This window comes from Adiantum capillus-veneris, chromosome 15 (assembly GCF_014529385.1).
Source record: "Adiantum capillus-veneris isolate H3 chromosome 15, ASM1452938v2, whole genome shotgun sequence".
NCBI lineage: Eukaryota > Viridiplantae > Streptophyta > Polypodiopsida > Polypodiales > Pteridaceae > Adiantum > Adiantum capillus-veneris.
This window is the reverse complement of record NC_140945.1, coordinates 64,242,254-64,260,161: the sequence shown is the minus strand read 5'-3', so window position 1 is coordinate 64,260,161 and position 17,908 is coordinate 64,242,254. Positions and strand designations below refer to the sequence as shown.

General features: G+C 44.9%; 1 protein-coding gene across 2 annotated transcripts in view; it reads left to right on the top strand.

Moving 5' to 3' along the window:
- The first annotated feature begins 1,311 nt into the window (after positions 1 to 1,311).
- The window catches only part of LOC147440791 (uncharacterized), a 61,127-nt gene continuing 44,530 nt past the window's right edge, over positions 1,312 to 17,908 (top strand). Inside the window, exon 1 of one of the 2 annotated variants that reach the window (XM_086482635.1) lies at positions 1,312 to 2,165. In XM_086482635.1, the coding sequence (XP_086338761.1) occupies positions 1,335 to 2,165 (831 nt within the window). In that variant the 5' untranslated portion in view covers positions 1,312 to 1,334. The remainder of the gene's footprint in view (positions 2,166 to 17,908) is intronic. The other variant, XM_086482634.1, reaches the window with a different exon arrangement.

Genomic DNA, 17,908 nt, shown 5'->3' with positions numbered 1-17,908 from the left:
TTCCTTAGTGAAAGCCCGAGGATTGACACGAACAAAACACACTCTAGAGCAGACAGAGAGAGACAGAGGCAGAAAGCCTTGCGGGTTGCAGAGAGAGAGAGAGAGAGAGAGAGAGAGAGAGAGAGAGAGAGAGAGAGAGAGAGCGCAATTGTCCAAACGAAGAGAGACAGAGGCAGAAAGCCTTGTGGGTTGCAGACGTCGCACGAGAGAGAGAGAGAGAGAGAGAGAGAGAGAGAGAGAGAGAGAGAGAGGTGGTTTTGGATTCCTTTTAATTTTAGAACGGAGTAGGCACAAAATTTGATGAAGAATCTTTGATTTACTTTTTTCTAATGCGGTGCATACATAACACACATAATAGATAATACAATTTTATATTAAAACACAATCAAATTTCCATGTGATTGTAGGCACGTATTTAAACTTACTCTCCCTCATCTCCTTTTAACTTAGTGGGCCTTCGTGCCTCCTCACCTTGTCTTACAATGCTTCCAAGTGGTTTTTCAATCATTATTTTTTATGCTTTTGAAATATATTGTTATCTAACTTATGTAGGCCATATTGAATTTTCACCTTGTTTTTTTTTGCAATTTTCACATTATGTGGGATAAAGTTGTAGTAAGAAAAACAAGAAAGATACAACAAAACCCATGCAAAGTTGCTTTGCCATGGGTACTTAAGTACTACACATACCTGACTTCTGAAGGGAGCCAACAACCAATACATACATAAACTTAATATAGAGAAGAAAAAGCCACTTCCTCTTTTTCTTCTTCTTTTGGACCAAACTAGTACTTTTAGACGAAACAAAGCCCCCACAAATGGCTAAGGAGATCAAGCTTCTCCTCTTGAATGTCTTCCAAGATGATGTCTTGCATTTGAGTTTCCACGATCTTCAAGACCTTCGGCGAGGGCCCTTTTAGCTTCCTCTATTCCGTTTGCTTTGCTGCAGTAAAAAACAAAAGAACATTTCAATTGTTTGCATGAAAAAGTAGGTCCAACCATTGTAAGGAAAGAATAAATTATAAAATGTTCATAAAAAAGTAGATCGAATCAATGAAAGGAAACAATTAAAATGACCAATGTTGTCGCCTCTCCAAAAATGAACCATTTGACTTAATAACAAGTTTTGCTCTAATCAACAAGCTTGCATCACTTGGGATGGGCCTAGTTCATGTTTGAACCCTCAACCTTTGGACCATTCAACTTTGAGGGCACTATTTAAGCATCTTATACAAAGTGTTTTAAGTTAACCTTGCTTAGAATGAACTTAATTTGCCATTCTCCTCGAATGGAGAGAACATTGGAATTGTTCTCATTCGGTAATTTGTCCTCAAATGGAAAGCCCGGGGCGCTTAACGGTCGGAGGCCAGGACTCGAACAGCTGTCCAGCGCACCTGGAAACTTCGATCGCAGCAGGAGATGGAGCCTCGCAACGCGAGCAACACTCTCCACCCCCTGCTGAAAGCAAGCATAGTGACGAATTTCCACGGTCGGAAAGCACCTCCATGAAAGCCCAGAAGCCCAATCACTCGACACATGGAGCCACGGAGGGCAGCGAGCTCTGGGTCGATGGCCTCTTGTGTGCTTACGAGTTTATCCCGGGGGGAAAGCTTGATCACAGAGGTGGATGTTTTGAAGGATCCCTCGATGCGGAGCTCACTCTGAAGTCTACTGAAGATGTTCTTCTCCCAGAGTCAGCAATGCTCCAGCCCAAGGGCAAGCAACCTGACGATGGGATAGTTGTTCATCAGCAGAGTCCTCATTCAAGCTTCTTTATTGAAGAGCTAGACAAAAAGGATGTGCATGCAGAGCACAACCTCAACCCGCCTCCTTTTGTTGGGCCTAAACTTGAGGGAAGCCATTGGAAACCCATTGGGTGGACTCGACTTGGCGAGCTCATCCAGTCTGTGCAAATTGATGCCCAATGGGGATCTTCAGAGCACTTGTACATGAGTGATGAGTATGATGTTAGTGTCGCTGACTTGGCGGCCCCTTATTGGGAGCCTAAGGCTGGTCCCACTTGGTGGTGTAATGTGCTTGCAGGTCACCCGTATGTGAAATCTTGGCTTGGTAATTCACAAAAATGGCTCCATCCTGCTGTCAGCGAGGCCCTTAAGGATGAGAGCAAACTCATCAGTGAAAGGATGAAGCATCTTTATTACGAGGTATGCATAGCTTAGTTGGAATGGTTTTACTTTTGCACATCTTCACCATTTCCAAATAATAGTGTTTAATGCACATAGCCCTCTTTGCGAGAAAAAGATGGCAGTCAGGTAGGCTTTGTTATCAATGACTTGAATGGGCAAGGCTAGTTGAAATAAATGCAGACTTTTACGGAGCATATATCTCTCAAGGGGAAAGTTCGTCAAAGCCCGTCTTGTGAAGGTTCTTAAGGTTTTAATGTTTAATTGCGTAGCACATCATGGTAGACTTTGTTATCTACTTGTGGCTCTCTTTGGTTTATGGAACTTGAGTATGTTGAACCAGCTTTTTAGGTAATCATCTATAGAGGACACTTTTAAGAGAAAGGATTCACCAAGGAAAAATCTAAGCTGCTCAAGCGAATTGCCTTAGTACCGTGGAAACCTTGGTGGGTGGGTTTGTTATCAACTTTTGGCTCTCTTTGGTTCATGAGCTTGAGTAATAAGTTTCATGCTGGAACCAGCTTATTCAGATGGTTGTCTACTAGTGGACCATGTTAATAGGAAGGATCTAGTGAGTAATTATCTACGCTGTTTAAGGGAAATGACTCAATAAAGGAGAATTCTCGGATCAATTTATGGTGTGTGGAAAGTGTTGGGGTATAAAGCCCAATGTGGTCGCCCAGGTAAGTGGGCGGGCCGCCAGGTATGTACACATATTCTTTTGTAAAAACCTAATAAGAACTCACTATGCTCTACACATTACAGTAGAGCGAGTTTACCATATCGTCGTGCTCTTCTTCTCGCATTCTCTCTCGCGTCGCACTTCCGCTCGTACTCCTTCAACTGGTATCAGAGCTCAGATCGAGGCTCGAGGCAGCACTGCAAGAGGCTAGAGTCACCAGCTCAGATTGGAGTGAAATTCGACAGGTGAAGACACGGCCACAAATCTCGTGGGAGCGCCCGAAGGCCTTGGTGCTGTCAGAATTTCATTCTGAGGTCATCTCGGCCACCGTTCGGCTTCGACAAAGGTCTGCGCAGGCCATTTTCGGCTACGTGGTCTCGACGGGTGCATATCCGACTCTGCAAATTTGGGGTTTTCGGCCTACGACTGCAGGTGCTGAGGATATCGACACTCCCAGAGTGTTGATTTGTGGCTGTCTACACATCGAAGGACGGCTCACAGTTCTTGGAGGCGTGTCACATACGACACGGGCGCATCTACACACAGACTATAGGCGACATCCACTAGTTCATCAGGTAGCTTGTGTTTGCTGCTTGATATTCCAGATTTCATCTTGACATTGCAGGTACTTCCACATGGGATGTATTGTCAGAGATGATGTATGTCTGTTGAGGGTTTGCTGGCTGTGAGTCGCGTAGCAAACAACCGCCGCAGCGGTTACAACATATAGTGGGAAATTTGTGGATGTATGACTTTGTGGGAAGTCTATGTACTGTCAGATTTACTGCAGCCTTTGTTGAGGGTCGAGTGAGGTTTTATTGAGCTGGGGGATTCTCGAATGTTGAGATCCTTTCGGTGATACAGGTCTTGGAGTGATCCCTCGAGCACCCTTAGATAGGCAGCTAGGATGTATTGACTGTGAGTTAGACAGTTGGGATTGCATCTTTGCTTTACTGCCGTTGAGGCATTGTCGCAGTCTATGCTTACAGGACAATGACAGGACAATGAGAGACAGTACAGGTGCAGGACAGGTTTACCTGTAGCTTACAGTGTCAGAGAGACGGTGTTTTTTGAGTTGTTTTTTGGTCTGTTTTTAGTACACCAAAGCCATTTTACAAAGGAGACTCTGCCAAATTTTTTGCAGAATCTGAAGCTTTCTTGGTTCATTTGACAAGTTGATATTGGTTCAGAGGTCAGTTTACAGGGGAAACTCTACCGAATTTTTTCCCAGAAAAGTAAACTACTGTGAAGCGTAGCTATGGCTAGATCACAGGACACTGCTCTTTACAATATCAAGAAGCTGGATGGAACCAATTTCCCATTGTGGAAGAAGCAGATTTGGCACGTGTTGGTACAAAAGAAGCAGATAAAACCTATAAAGCTCAAGGGGATAAAACCAGAAGATATGGACGAAGATGAATGGAGCGAAATGGATGAATTGGCACTTTCTACCATTATGCTGACTTTGGCAGAAAGCGTTTACTTCAATGTAGCAGACGAGATGTCGGCTTATCAAGCATGGTTAAAGCTGAGTGATCTTTATGAGAAGCAGAGTGCAGCTTCACAGGTATACTGGCTTAAGAAGCTTGTTGACTTGAAGATGAAAGAAGGGACACCTATGTCCAATCATCTGAATGAATTCAACACAATCTATAGTCAGTTGTCAGCTCAAGGTGTCAAGTTTGATGAACCTGTTAGAGCTATGTTCCTGTTGATCACATTGCCGGAAAGTTGGGACACTTTTCGCACAGCTTTGAGTAATTCTGCACCTCTAGATGGTTTGAACATAGCAGGTGTAGAAGGAAGTCTGCTTACTGAAGAAACCAATAGAAAGACAATGGACAAAGGCAAAGGAACAGCCTTAGTTGTCAGGGGAAGGACCAAAGAAAAGTACAAAGGTGGAAAGAGGAATCAGTTTCGTAGTAAGTCCTGCAGTGCTAAAGGCAAGAGTGACATAGAATGCTACCATTGTGGCAAGAAGGGTCACATGAAAAGAGACCGCAGAGAATGGAAAGCAGAAAAAGGCAAAGAGAAAGCTGAAGACCATGGTGAGAAGAACAAGTCCTCAGTGAAGATTCAAGAAATAAATGTGACAAACATTGTTGCAGTGGATGACAGTCTAGTGTCAAGAGACATCTACTTCTTGAAGAATACAATGGACTCAACTCTTCTTACAGCATCTGATGGAAATGCATTGAGTGACTGGATTATAGACTCAAGGGCATCACTTCATGTGTCTCCAAACAAGGATTGGTTTACCTCTTATGTGCCCACTAAAGATCATGTTCGGCTAGGCAATGGGCAGACATGTGAGATCTTAGGTGTTGGAGATGTTCAATTGAAGTTTCAGAATGGCTCTTCTTTCACGCTGAAGAATGTGAGACATGGTCCCGCAATTACAAAGAGCTTGATCAACACAGGTTTACTTGATGATGTTGGCTACGTCACCACTTTTGGACAAAACATGTGGAAGATATCCAAGGGGGTTCTATGACAGAAGTACATGGAGTAAAGTCTGGAGGACTTTACATGATTTATGTATCAAATGTCTCTAAAAATGTAATCAATGTAACCGAGCAGTCAAACGTTTCTTTGTGGCATAGCCGGTTAGGACATATGTCCAAGAAGGGAATGGAAATCTTGTCTCGTTCTGGTTATTTGCCTGGCTTTTCATTTAATGATTTTGAATTCTGTGAACATTGTCTGTATGGTAAGTAAACACAGCAGCCACATAAGCATAGAAGCAGTAGAAGAGATACACAGTTGGCACTTGTTCATAGTGATTTGTGTGGACCTATGCCTAACCTATCTCTAGGGGGAGTTTCTTACTTTATGACATTTATAGATGATTACTCGAGGAAAGTATGGGTTTACTTTCTCAAGCACAAGGATGAAGCGTTTAGTGTTTTCAAAACGTTTGTGACACTTGTGGAGAATCAGAGTGGCAAGAAGCTTAAATGCTTACGCACTTACAATGGTGGAGAGTATGTTTCAAAGGCCTTTCAGGACTTTTGTGAGTCAAAAGGTATAAAACATGAACTTACTGCTCCTTACAATCCTCCTCAAAATGGTGTTGCTGAGAGGATGAATAGGACCATACAAGAGAAGGTCAGAAGTATGTTGTCTAATGCACAGCTGCCAAATGGGTTTTGGGCTGAAGCTGTATCAACAGCTGTTCATCTTGTAAATAGATCTCCTAGCAAGGTTTTGCAGAAGGATTCAGTGCCAGAGATGGTATGGTCAGGCAAAATGCCCTCATACAAGCATCTCAGAGTCTTTGGCTGTGAGGCATATACTCACGTTCCAAAGGAATTTAGGAACAAACTTGAGCCAAAGAGTAGAAAGTGCATCTTTCTAGGCTATGGTAATTCTGGTGAGATGGGGTACAGACTTTGGGATCCCGAATCCAGAAAGGTTGTCCGCAGCAATGATGTTCACTTTAATGAATCCAAATATCATTCTAAACCAGAGAGGGTTGAGGAGATTAGAAGAGTTGTCTTCCAAGAAGATGGACCTGCACGTGCAAGACAAAATGTCAGGGCTCAAGAGGAGCAAGGACAGGATAGAGTGGAACCACAGGTTGTGGCTGAGCCTGAGTCACCTATTGTGCGCAGATCTGGACGTGTCACGCGACCTCTTGATAGGTTTGTTCCATCTATGAACTATGTCATGTTGACTGATTGCAATGAGCCTTCATGTTACAAGGAAGCAGTGCAAATGAAGGACTCCGGGAATTGGCAATTGGCCATGCAGTCAGAGATGACAGCTCTGCATAAAAACAAAACATGGAAGCTAGTTAAATTACCACAGGGCAAAAAGGCTCTACCTTGTAAATGGGTTTACAGGTATAAGATCACCACTCATGATAGTCAGCCAAAGTACAAAGCAAGGCTTGTTGCCAAGGGCTTTAAGCAAGAACAAGGCATTGACTTTTATGAAGTCTTCTCTCCGGTGGTCAAGATGACTACATTGAGATGCTTTCTTGCATTGGTTGCCATATTAGATTTGGTGTTGCACCAAATGGATGTCAAGACAGCGTTCTTGCATGGTGATTTAGATGTGGAAATTTACATGCAGCAACCAGAAGGGTTTGTTGAGAAAGGCAAGGAAGATTGGGTATGCCAGTTGTTAAAGAGTCTTTATGGCTTAAAACAATCACCGAGGGCATGGTACCATAAATTCCACAAGTTTATGCTTTCTCAAGGCTACAAATGTAGTGAGTTCGATCACTGTCTATATACAAAGAAGGCTAAGGATGGCAGTTGGCTGATCCTTATTTTGTATGTGGATGACATGTTGATTGCTGGCAAGCACTTGGAAGAAATTTCAGCTTTGAAGTCAAAGATGGCAAAATCGTTTGACATGAAAGACATGGGTGAGGCAAGTCATATACTTGGTATGCGCATTGAGAGAGACAGATCAAAGAAGTTGATTTGGTTATCTCAAACAGAGTATATTGACAAGGTTTTGCAACGTTTCAATATGGAGAAGGGAAAGGCACTGAGTGTTCCATTGCCACCATATGTGAAACTTAACAAACAAGATTGTCCTGTGTCTGAGGAAGAACAGGCTGAAATGGATAAGATTCCATATGCGTCTACAGTGGGTAGTTTGATGTATGCAATGATTGCTACTCGCCCAGACATTGTATTTGCAGTGGGAGTAGTAAGTCGATACATGTCAAACCCAGGCAAGAAACATTGGGAGGCAGTGAAAGGAATATTGAGATACCTGAAAGCTACAAAGAGTATGCGTATATGCTATGGGAGTCAGGAGCTAAGTGTAAAGGTTTTACAGACTCAGATTATGCAGGTGACTTAGACAACCGAAGGTCTACGTCAGGGTATGTCTTTACATTGGCTGGTGGAGCAGTATCATGGCGTTCTAGATTACAAGATTGCGTTACTCAGTCTACTACAGAGGCTGAATATGTTGCAGCATCAGAGGCATGCAAAGAATCAATTTGGCTTAATTGACTAGTAACAGATTTGGGAATCAAAGAAGAGATGCCTGTGTTATATTGTGATAGTCAAAGTGCTATACAATTGGCTCGCAATCCAGTTTATCACTCAAAGACAAAGCATGTGGATGTGAAGTATCATTTTATCAGGGAAATGCTCGAGGATAAGCAACTTCAGCTTGTCAAAGTTCACACCACAGAAAATCCTGCCGATCTACTTACAAAAGGACTTCCCTCAGAGAGCTTTGCGCATTTTCGCAAGCAGTTAGGTGTAGGGTAGTACATCACTTCTCTACATCTCTTGTATATTAGCTTGTATAGTAGCTTCTCTCACACTTAAAGTACCACATTGGACTTTAAGTGGGAGGTTGTTGGGGTATAAAGCCCAATGTGGTCGCCCAGGTAAGTGGGCGGGCCGCCAGGTATGTACACATATTCTTTTGTAAAAACCTAATAAGAACTCACTATGCTCTACACATTATAGTAGAGCGAGTTCACCATATCGTCGTGCTCTTCTTCTCGCACTCTCTCTCGCGTCGCACTTCCGCTCGTACTCCTTCAGAAAGCCATCTAGTGAAGGTGACAGTCTCCAGCTGCTGGCCAGTGAGCACACAAAGGCCCAATCTCGTGAGTAAATATCTACGCTGCTCAAGGGAAATGACCAATAAAGGGGATTTCTTGGGTCAATTTGTGGTGTGTGCATAGCCATCTAGTGAGGGTGAAATCTTGAGCTGCTGGCCAGTGAGCACATACTTTTGAGGAGTGGGCCACTTTGTGTTGACATGTTTTTCTTGCAGTTGTCAAGAGGACGTGTCACAAATTTTTGACGTGTCAAACCACTGAAGACCTAGAGGGTTAGGACTCCCAGATCCTAACCTTGGCCAGCTTGCAAATTCCGGCCAAGGGGCCTAAACCCTAGCAAAAGTAGAAGAAGAAGAGATTCTTACTAACCTGCAGGTTCTTATCGAGTGGCCCTATTTTATAATGGGTTAAGATTGAAAACTCGAACCCCCCACCAACTTACAAAACTCTAGCCGACGGGCCCAACTTAAAATAAAGCAGATCTCTCTCTCTCTCTCTCTCTCTCTCTCTCTCTCTCTCTCTCTCTCTCTCTCTCTCTCACACACACACACACACACACACACACACACACACACACACACACACACACACACACACACACACATCCACCATACAAATTGTGTAAAGCCGATGATGTGGCTTGCTGTACGGAAATCCGCAAATTGTGTTGACAGTTGATGATATGGCAACAACGTACGGACAGCCCTTTGGGCGCTTCCTTTTGGACCAGAAGCTTTTAGACTTACTGCCTTTCATGTAATTGCTTTTGTACAGGCCAAGGGCCTTTAAATACATGTTGTGGGCTCTCTCTCTCTCTCTGGTATGCTACCCGCGGGAGATGCAGAGGAGAGCCACAGAGTTGTACCTAGTCGAAGCAATATAAAGAAATATGTAAAGGGCGCCTTTGCAGTCTAGGAGTGGAACTCCGCCACTCCGTGTCTCGTGTGGATTCTCTTTCTTCTAGTTCGGTTGTTTTGAAATTTTGAATGTCTGTTAAAGTCTGTTCTTTCAGCTAGCATGTGCTGCCAATCCCACTACAGGACGTCAAATTTCCCTTGCTCGAGCACCCATGATTAGATTTAGAGTACAAGTTTTACACGAGGGTACCTTTGGGATGAGAGAGATTGTTTATGATACTATACATGAGCAGCTGATGGTTGAGGCCAACTACTTTATGAATATTAGACAGTTTGCAGAGTAGTTTAGTGAGGCCTCAAGGAGGTCGAATTGGTTAGAGAGATGTGCATCTTGGTACCTTCCCTTGGCTTTTGTGGTGGATGACGAGTGGGTCCCTCTTGCCTCTCTCATTGTACGGATGTGCAGTAGATTTGCATCCTTTTGTATAAAGTCAAGAATTTGATGCGGATGATTTTGGAGGCATAGCCAAGGTGGGTTTCACAGTCCCTTGGCTTTTGTGAGCTACTTAGGATGTTTTTATAGTGGATACTTTATATTAGTCAAATACTTAGCACTAGACTTTGTGGTTTTCTGTAACAAACTTAGACACTCCCAAGTCTGAAATGTGTTAGACAGGGGAGAGAGATTTACTTCAAACACTTCACAAAATTCAATTACAGTTTAATTGAGTTGACACGCCCTGACGTAGTTCCGTGCCAAGAGAGATTGGCCCCAAAGACTGGTGCCCCTTTCGGTATTTCTTTTTGTATTAACAATTGAGCAAGTACAATTGCCCTGGCTCTCCTTGTAAGGATTCAAGTTGTTGAACCTTCATTAATTACTTAAACTCATGATTAAGACTTAAGAAACTTGAACTGTACTAAAAAACAAGACTTAGAAGACTTTGTGTTTGATTGATTGAATGTGTGATACAAGGGCTCCTTATATAGGAGACGAAGAGACACAAATGAAAAGACACGTCTCCTGGTGAAGAGACATAACTTTAGACATAAAGACACATCCTTTCAGTGAAGAGTTGCAACCATTGGGCGAAGAGTAGCACCCGTAGAGCGAAGGGGTGTGACCAGTCGTCGAAGGAGTATGGCTTTTGGTGAAGAGGCACGTCTCTTGAGCGAAGGGTCATGACCATCCAAGCGTAGGGGTTCTCCTTGGCATGGTACTTTGCGTATTTGCAACTAGGAGTGTATGTAATACTGCAACATAGTCACAATCGTGAGATTCCCTCCCATTTAAAATAAGAGCCTGTGTCAAAGCAATGACTTTGGATGTTGATGGAACTCTAGAAAAGCATTGAATCTTCGAAAATTTTCAATTTTTGAGTTATCGAAAACCTTTGTCTTGAACCTTTGCTTCTTGCGAAACCTTTTTGCTTTGACTGCTAAATCCCATGTCATTGCATTATTCAAAGACTTTTTAGAGGAATTTGGCATAATCAGGTTAACTGCAACAAGAGGTTGATCTTCAAATTTCTTCATGTGATGTAAGATTTTTGGTTCAAAATCTTCCAGTAACTGCGAAATATTTGGGGAAGAGGAATTCTTCTCAAGGTACTCTTTAGATGGGGTAACTTCAACTTTAGTAATCACTGGAGAGGATTTTGGCTTGAGACTGTAATCATCTTTCAATAACGAATCCCAAAATTCTTTAGAGTTATCTTCAGAAATTGCCATTTCATGACTTGCAATTGGCATATCACCATCCAACAAAGAATCAAAGAAAGCATAGTCGTCTTCAGACTCAAAATCTGCAACCATGTCCTTATCTTTGTCTAGTAACGAAGTATCACTTGGAAAAACTTCTTCATCAATAATAATTTCTGGATCTACATCAGAGATCATATTTGCTTCATAATTCATTGTATCATGTTATTTGACATGTACACGTGAGGCTTGAATGACTCGTTCCGTATGATAAAGCAGGTGTAAAAACAGTTCACCTCCATCTTTGAACAAATTAATAGTATGTCCTCGAAAGCTAATTGCTAGATCATATTGGAAGAACCAATTTTGACCAAGAATCATGTCGTAATAAGATAAAGGCATGACTTTGAAATCCAGTTGATTTGCAATTGTTGAACTGTATGATGATCACAAGTCAAAATTGATCCATTTGCTAATTCCACATCATATAAGTGAGATGTCTTCTGAGTTGGTAAGCCAAGCTGTCGAACTATCTAAAGCTGATGAAATTATTCGAGCATTCATTGTCCACCAAGATATTGATGGAGCGACCATCGATAGTTCCAAGAAGGCTCAAAACCTGCTTTGCGAGAGGCTCCAAAATTGAAGAACCACACTGAGCATGCTTCATAAGAATAGTCGAATCCTCTGAGACACGAATTGTGCTAACCATTGATTTTCCTTTATCCTTAGCAGAATGTGGTTGTTCAACATTCGATGATGTTTCCGCGTCGGACTTTTTTTTCCCAAGAAACAAATCCTTCTATTAGTTAATGAAACTGCCCATAGGGCTACAACCACCTCTTCAAGAGAGGGCTACAACAACCATGATGGGGAGACTTTCAATGAAAAAACAGCATTTGTATAATGAGGCTAAATTAAGAAATGGGAGGAGGGAAAAGCCACACAGGTGGACGGTAGTGCCATCTGACTACACCCTGGACCATGGTGAAAAAAGGCCCAGGACGCGAGAGTCGAAAGAAGTCCTCTTTGCGCTCCCGTAAGCGGTCGGAGCTGCCCTGGAGTCTCTCGAACCGTCCTCTAAGAGTGTGGATCAGCTATAGCCAAAGATCGCGAATAGTCTCTGTTGGTGGTACAGGGCGAGCCTCAAAGATGCGAAAGCAGCGGGCCCGCTAGATGAACCAGAGTGTCAGGCCACTGATGAGCTCCCAGCACTCCTCTCTCTCACTGCACCACTCCTGTGGAGTAAGCTCTGTGGCAGGCTGGAGAGTAGGACGCCCCCCCTGCATCACTATCATCCTGTTGGTGGAAGATAGCTCAAACTGAAGTGCCGGGCCCGTGAGAGTGGACCAAGCAGCTGCCCCCCTAAGTGTACTGTCGAGCCGTGGAAAGAGTTGGCATCAGTCGAAGAACACGAAGCCACACCTGCTGTGCCAAAGGAAAGTCCCAAAGACAGTGATGCTGACTCTCCACAAGATGGTCACGAGCTGCACATACGGCCGAGAGACCACTATGTACAAGCCAGCTCCCAACTGCTGTAGCTCTGTGTGCAACGAGCCACTGGAACAAAGTGACTCGCCTCGTCCATCTGGAGTCCCACAACCTCTCCCAAAAAGTTGCCAAGAACTCAGCTGTGAGACCCTCCTCCCGCCAATGAGGTGCTGCAGCAGGATGAGCCTCTTTCTGTGCTGCCAGTATGTCACATCCCAGTCGAATAGTGTACTGAAAGAAAGGGACACCTGGGTGGTCTGCAGAGGAGAAAGGATCCCTCCAAAGCCACTCTCCAGGATCCCACTGCACTCGTGCCAGTGGACAGCTCTCCCAAGCCCACAGTCTCCATTGTCCAGTCTCAAGAGTTGCTGGGTCAGGATCGATGACACAAGTACTCCCACATATGCCCGCCACTTGGATTCTCTGAAAACAGCACTCTGCCACCTACGGAGCCTCTACTGCAACTCGGTGTAAGCGTCCCTCACCCTGTATCTCGAAAAACAGGGAGGGAACAGTCTTTGAGCAAGCACGAACTGAGATGAGAACCTCCAGTCGTGTGAAGGCTCCCATCCATCTGGCGCTGCAGACTCGATAGGTGTGAGCCACTCAGTTGGTACTGCCTCTGAGATGTCCCGACACATGCTCTGCACCCCTCTGCCTTGTAGCTGAAATCCCTGAAGCTCCTCTGACAAGCTTGAAAACTGTAACTAGTCACCTAAAGAACGTGCTGGACCCTTTGCCATGGACCCTAGGAAACATGAGGCCGACTATCAACCAAGTGGCCTCTCTGAGTGCTAACCATGAGGTTCCAAACAGGGGGCTGTCTCGGGCGCTCCTCCGTGCAAGTAGGCTGATGCTGCTCCAGGCCTCGCCGCAGATGCTCCCAAGATCGAAGCAAACTCACAGCAACGCGGTCCTCCAGTCTCCTACTCAAGCCAACTCTGCGCATCTCTGTGAAGATCCATTTGGTTGAAGGTCGCCAGGGGCCTCCAACCTGAGGCACCCTAGCACGAAGCCGCTGTCCCTGGGGGAATCCACCTGAAACCCTCAACTGGCATCCAATCGGGTATAGGAGCACTACAAACCGAGAAAGCCACTGTCTTTCTCCAGTTGATCAGTGCGCCAGATGCACAATAGAAGGTCTCAAAATCCTGCTCACACGTGTGAAGGTTAACCTCTTGGCCATCCAAGTACAATGCTAAGTCGCCTGCAAACTTAGCGTCCAGTAGCTCATCTCCCCAAATAGGAAGTGCTAAGCCACGCAAACCAACCTGTTGTGACACCAAAAACCTGCTCATCGCCTCAACATAGAACAGAAAGAGGAAGGGGCAAGAGGGCAGCCTTGTCTATCCGAATGTGTGAGTATGAAACGATCACCTCTACCTCCTGACAAAAGTACCTGACTGTGTGCCTGTTTGTACAAAGCTCACCCCTTTGATCCAAGCATCTGAGAAACCCATCCTGCGTAGAGTGCCCTCCAGAAAGTCCCAGTCAACTCTCTCGTAGGCCTTCTCAAAATCGAGAAAAAGAATCACCAGGTCCTCACCACGGAGCCGCGCTAGGGCAGAAGCCTCCCAAAAAGCAAAAATGTTGTCAAGGATACTACGCTCCTTGACAAAACCTGTCTGAGTCCGATGTATAAGGCTCTGTAGAAGTGGCCGAATCCTCAAACTCAGAGCCTTGGCAAGAATTTTGTAGGCTGAGTTGAGGATGGTGATGGGGCGCCACTATCGAATCTCATCCAAGGAGCCACCCTCCTTGGAAATGAGGTAGATCAGACCCTCACTCATGCTGTCAGGAATCTCTCCTGTGTGCAAGATGTATTGACATTGATACCATCTATGGTCACCACCGCAAATTGTACATAATCCTTCCTTCTTTGAAGTCGAAGATGCATTTGACGAAGAGCCTTGCTGAGAATTGGAATGCCGATTTTGAGAAAAATCACGTCCTTTACCACGATCAAGAACATTTGAAGAAGATCTGCTTTGAGATTGTCGATCTTGAGAATAGAACCTTGAAGTTGAATAAGGCTTCGTTGCTTGGTGTCTGAACTGAGATTGTGTGCGTGTCTGTCGCACGTGTCAATGCAAGGGACTTGCCGATACACTGTGTGCGAGCCATAAATGGCTCCAAGCACACAACTAGACTAATCTAGCAAGCTCAAGAGAGTAAGGGTGTGTCACTCACTGCCCTACGCTCGCCTTCGTGGAGGATTCCTTGCCGCGAAGAAGAAGGAGCTACTTGCTGTCGTCGCAATGCTCGATCGCACTCTCTCTCTCTCACGCATACACACACACACACACAAGGAGATGAAGATGAAGAAGGAGCTACCTGCTGTCGTCGCAATGCTCGACCGCTCTCTCTCTCTCTCTCTCTCTCTCTCTCTCTCTCTCTCTCTCTCTCACGCACACACACACACACAAGGAGATGAAGATGAAGAAGATGGAGATGGAGATGTCGGTCCAATAGAAAAAGGGTAAGAGTGATCGCCGATGAAAGGCGCACTCTAACGGGAACATTCAAGGGTTAGTTGGCTAAGCATGGGCGCCCAAGTGTGAATGGGGCGAGCTTATATAAAAGTCACCTAAACTTAAAAATCATTCATTCTCTCATTTGTGCAATTGAAGAGTGCTCTTGCTCCATCTCCATCTTCTTCTTCTTCATCTCTTTGTGTGTGTGTGTGTGTGTGTGTGAGAGAGAGAGAGAGAGAGAGAGAGAGAGAGAGAGAGAGAGAGAGAGAGAAAGAGTGCGATCAAGCATTGCGACGACGGCACGGCGACGGCGAGGCGGTTGAGCGCGACATGGTGGTAGCTCCTTCGCGGCGAGGAATCTTTCACGAAGGCGAGCATAGGGCGGTGAGTGACACACCCTTGCTCTCTTGAGTTTGCTAGATTAGTCTAGTTGTGTGCTTGGAGTCATTTGTGGCTCGCACATAGTGTATCGGCAAGTCCCTTGCATTGACACGTGCGACAGACGCGCACATTCCTATCACCTACGATAGACACCGTATTATTTATTTGGTAGAGTCAGGTACCGGGCTTGTCGGTTCAATAGGAAAAGCGTAAGAGTGATCGCCGATGAGAGGCGCACTCTCAAGGGTTAGTTGGCTAAGTATGGGCGTCCAAGTGTGAATGGGCCGAGCTCATATAAAAGTCACCTAAACCTAAAAATCATTCATTCTTTCATTTGTGCGATTGAAGAGTGCTCTTGCTCCATCTCCATCTTCTTCTTCTTCATCTCCTTCTGTGGGTGTGTATGAGAGAGAGAGAGAGAGAGAGAGAGAGAGAGAGAGAGAGAGAGAGAGAGAGAGAGAGAGCGATCGAGCATTGCGACAACGGCACGGTGGCGACGAAGCGGTTGAGTGCGGCGCAGCGGCGGCTCTTTCTTCTTCGCGGCGAGGAATCCTCCACGAAGGCCAGCGTAGGGCGGTGAGTGACACACCCTTGCTCTCTTGAGCTTACTAGGTTAGTATAGTTGTGTGTTTAGAGCCATATTGTGGCTCGCACACAGTGTATCGGCAAGTCCCTTGCATTGACACGTGCGACAGATGCACACATTTTTGGCGTCGCTGCCGGGGAAATGCCTTACACTAAGCTCGAGTAGCACTCTATGCTACTTTGTGGTGCATTTTGAAATGTAGGAAAGTTAGAGAAGGAAGGTGTGTGTATTGAGAAGGAGTTTGTTTTGCTGCTGTGTATTGTTTTGTTAATAAAGTATTGAAAGGTACTGTGTTTTTTCTGTTTATAAGGTGTTTCTATGCGATAAGGTGTTAGAATTAAGATAGTAGATTCATAATGTTAGTTCTGTGTAAAGTACAGTAAGTAGATCTGTTAGCTAATGAGTTGCTGTAGTAGTGTGTTAGAGTGTAACAGTAGTTGTATTAGTTGTAAGTAGGTAGATTAGGTGTGTGTGTGCTCGTGCGCACAGCGTGACCGCGGCGACTTTATCCCACAAAAAATTAAAAAAATAAAAAAAATTTAAAGGTAGGACTGGGATCGGGAATATCCCCCAAACCCAAGCACAAGCCCACGCTCAGGTTCAAGCCTCAGTCCCCCTTTAAAATTACGTATTTTAGCCTCACGTGTATGTAAAAATCGACCTTTTTGAGGACCAACGGAGCTTCGGGTAACCGAATGCTGTGCTATAAAGCACACCACGATCCTCTGAGCGATACACTCGTTTCGAGCTATCACACGCTCTAATTCAAAAATCGATCATTAAAAAAAATTAAAAAACGAGTGAAAACGGACGCCTGAAAAGGTAAGCGGTTAATCTTCGAAGTTATTCGCCGACGCTTGTATGGTGCCAAAGGCACATGTATCCGCGCTCTGGTCGTATGTTAGAGGCCGAGCAACTAGAGAGCATTTCGACTTGCGCAAGTTCTCAATATCCACCTACCTTAGGTTCCGGGTCCTCGACGGGGACTTAAAGTAGTACAAACCAAGACCCAAACATAGCGGCTAGTGACTCTTCCCCTGACTACGATGTCATGGAGGGTTTCCCGATGCCTAATCCCGATAGCTCAACCAAAACATGCATGCCATGGGTCCACGGTCTGGGCCGAGCGTGCTTAGCCACTTGAAGGAAACCTTTAGTAGAGCCACTCGCTCCGAACATGGAGCTAACGATGTAAATGAGGGGGGTGGGGAAGTAAATTCGCCATTCATGACCAACGTAGACCCTATGGTATTAAAGAGTGTGCACGTGAATACTCCATTCACTGCACCCCCTGACTCTTCAGAGCTATTTCCCTCCGATGTTATATTACCTGATGGTAGAAGCCTTGCCACAGTGCAAGAGGTTGAGTGATATATCATTGCGGCTAGGGAAAAGGAAATTGAGAGCTTACGTAAGGCGGAGCAACGAAGAGAGTTAAAAGCGAAAGTTCTTATGTCAATATCCTTGCTAGGAGAGCAATCTAGTGCTGCTGACTTAGCAACCACTAAGGGTCAATCCATAGAGAGCCACATTGCATCTAGTTCAAAGGATATCCCTAGCACCTCAAGCTTAGATGGAGCGTTCCTAACTGGGAGTACGAACTACAAACGGAAACTGTAACCGACCTATACATAGGTCACACCTATCACATGGGCTGGTTAGATGTCTTACAATCCACAACGGGTGCTAGTAGTGTGGAGGATCAACAACAAAGAGTTTGTGAGGTCATCCATAGGGTTATTGAGCTAGAGAGAGAGAACAAGGGGATCCACATGCCTTCAACGGTCTCATGAGATTCTTGGATACAGGGAAGGCTAAACAATCAACCTTATCGCAAATGGAGACTCCCTCGGTAAGTCCGATGGATCCCCCATATGTTGTTTCGCCAGGGGTCTCAGTGCAATCTGAGTCTACGAGTGATAGCTTTACTTTTCCAAGTCTAGCTCATCTTTCCCTTGATGACGCCACAGCTACCATGCCTACCCCAATGATGGGCATGCCAAGAAACACGCCATGGATCTCATTTGTTAGTAAAGCACCGCTATATAGT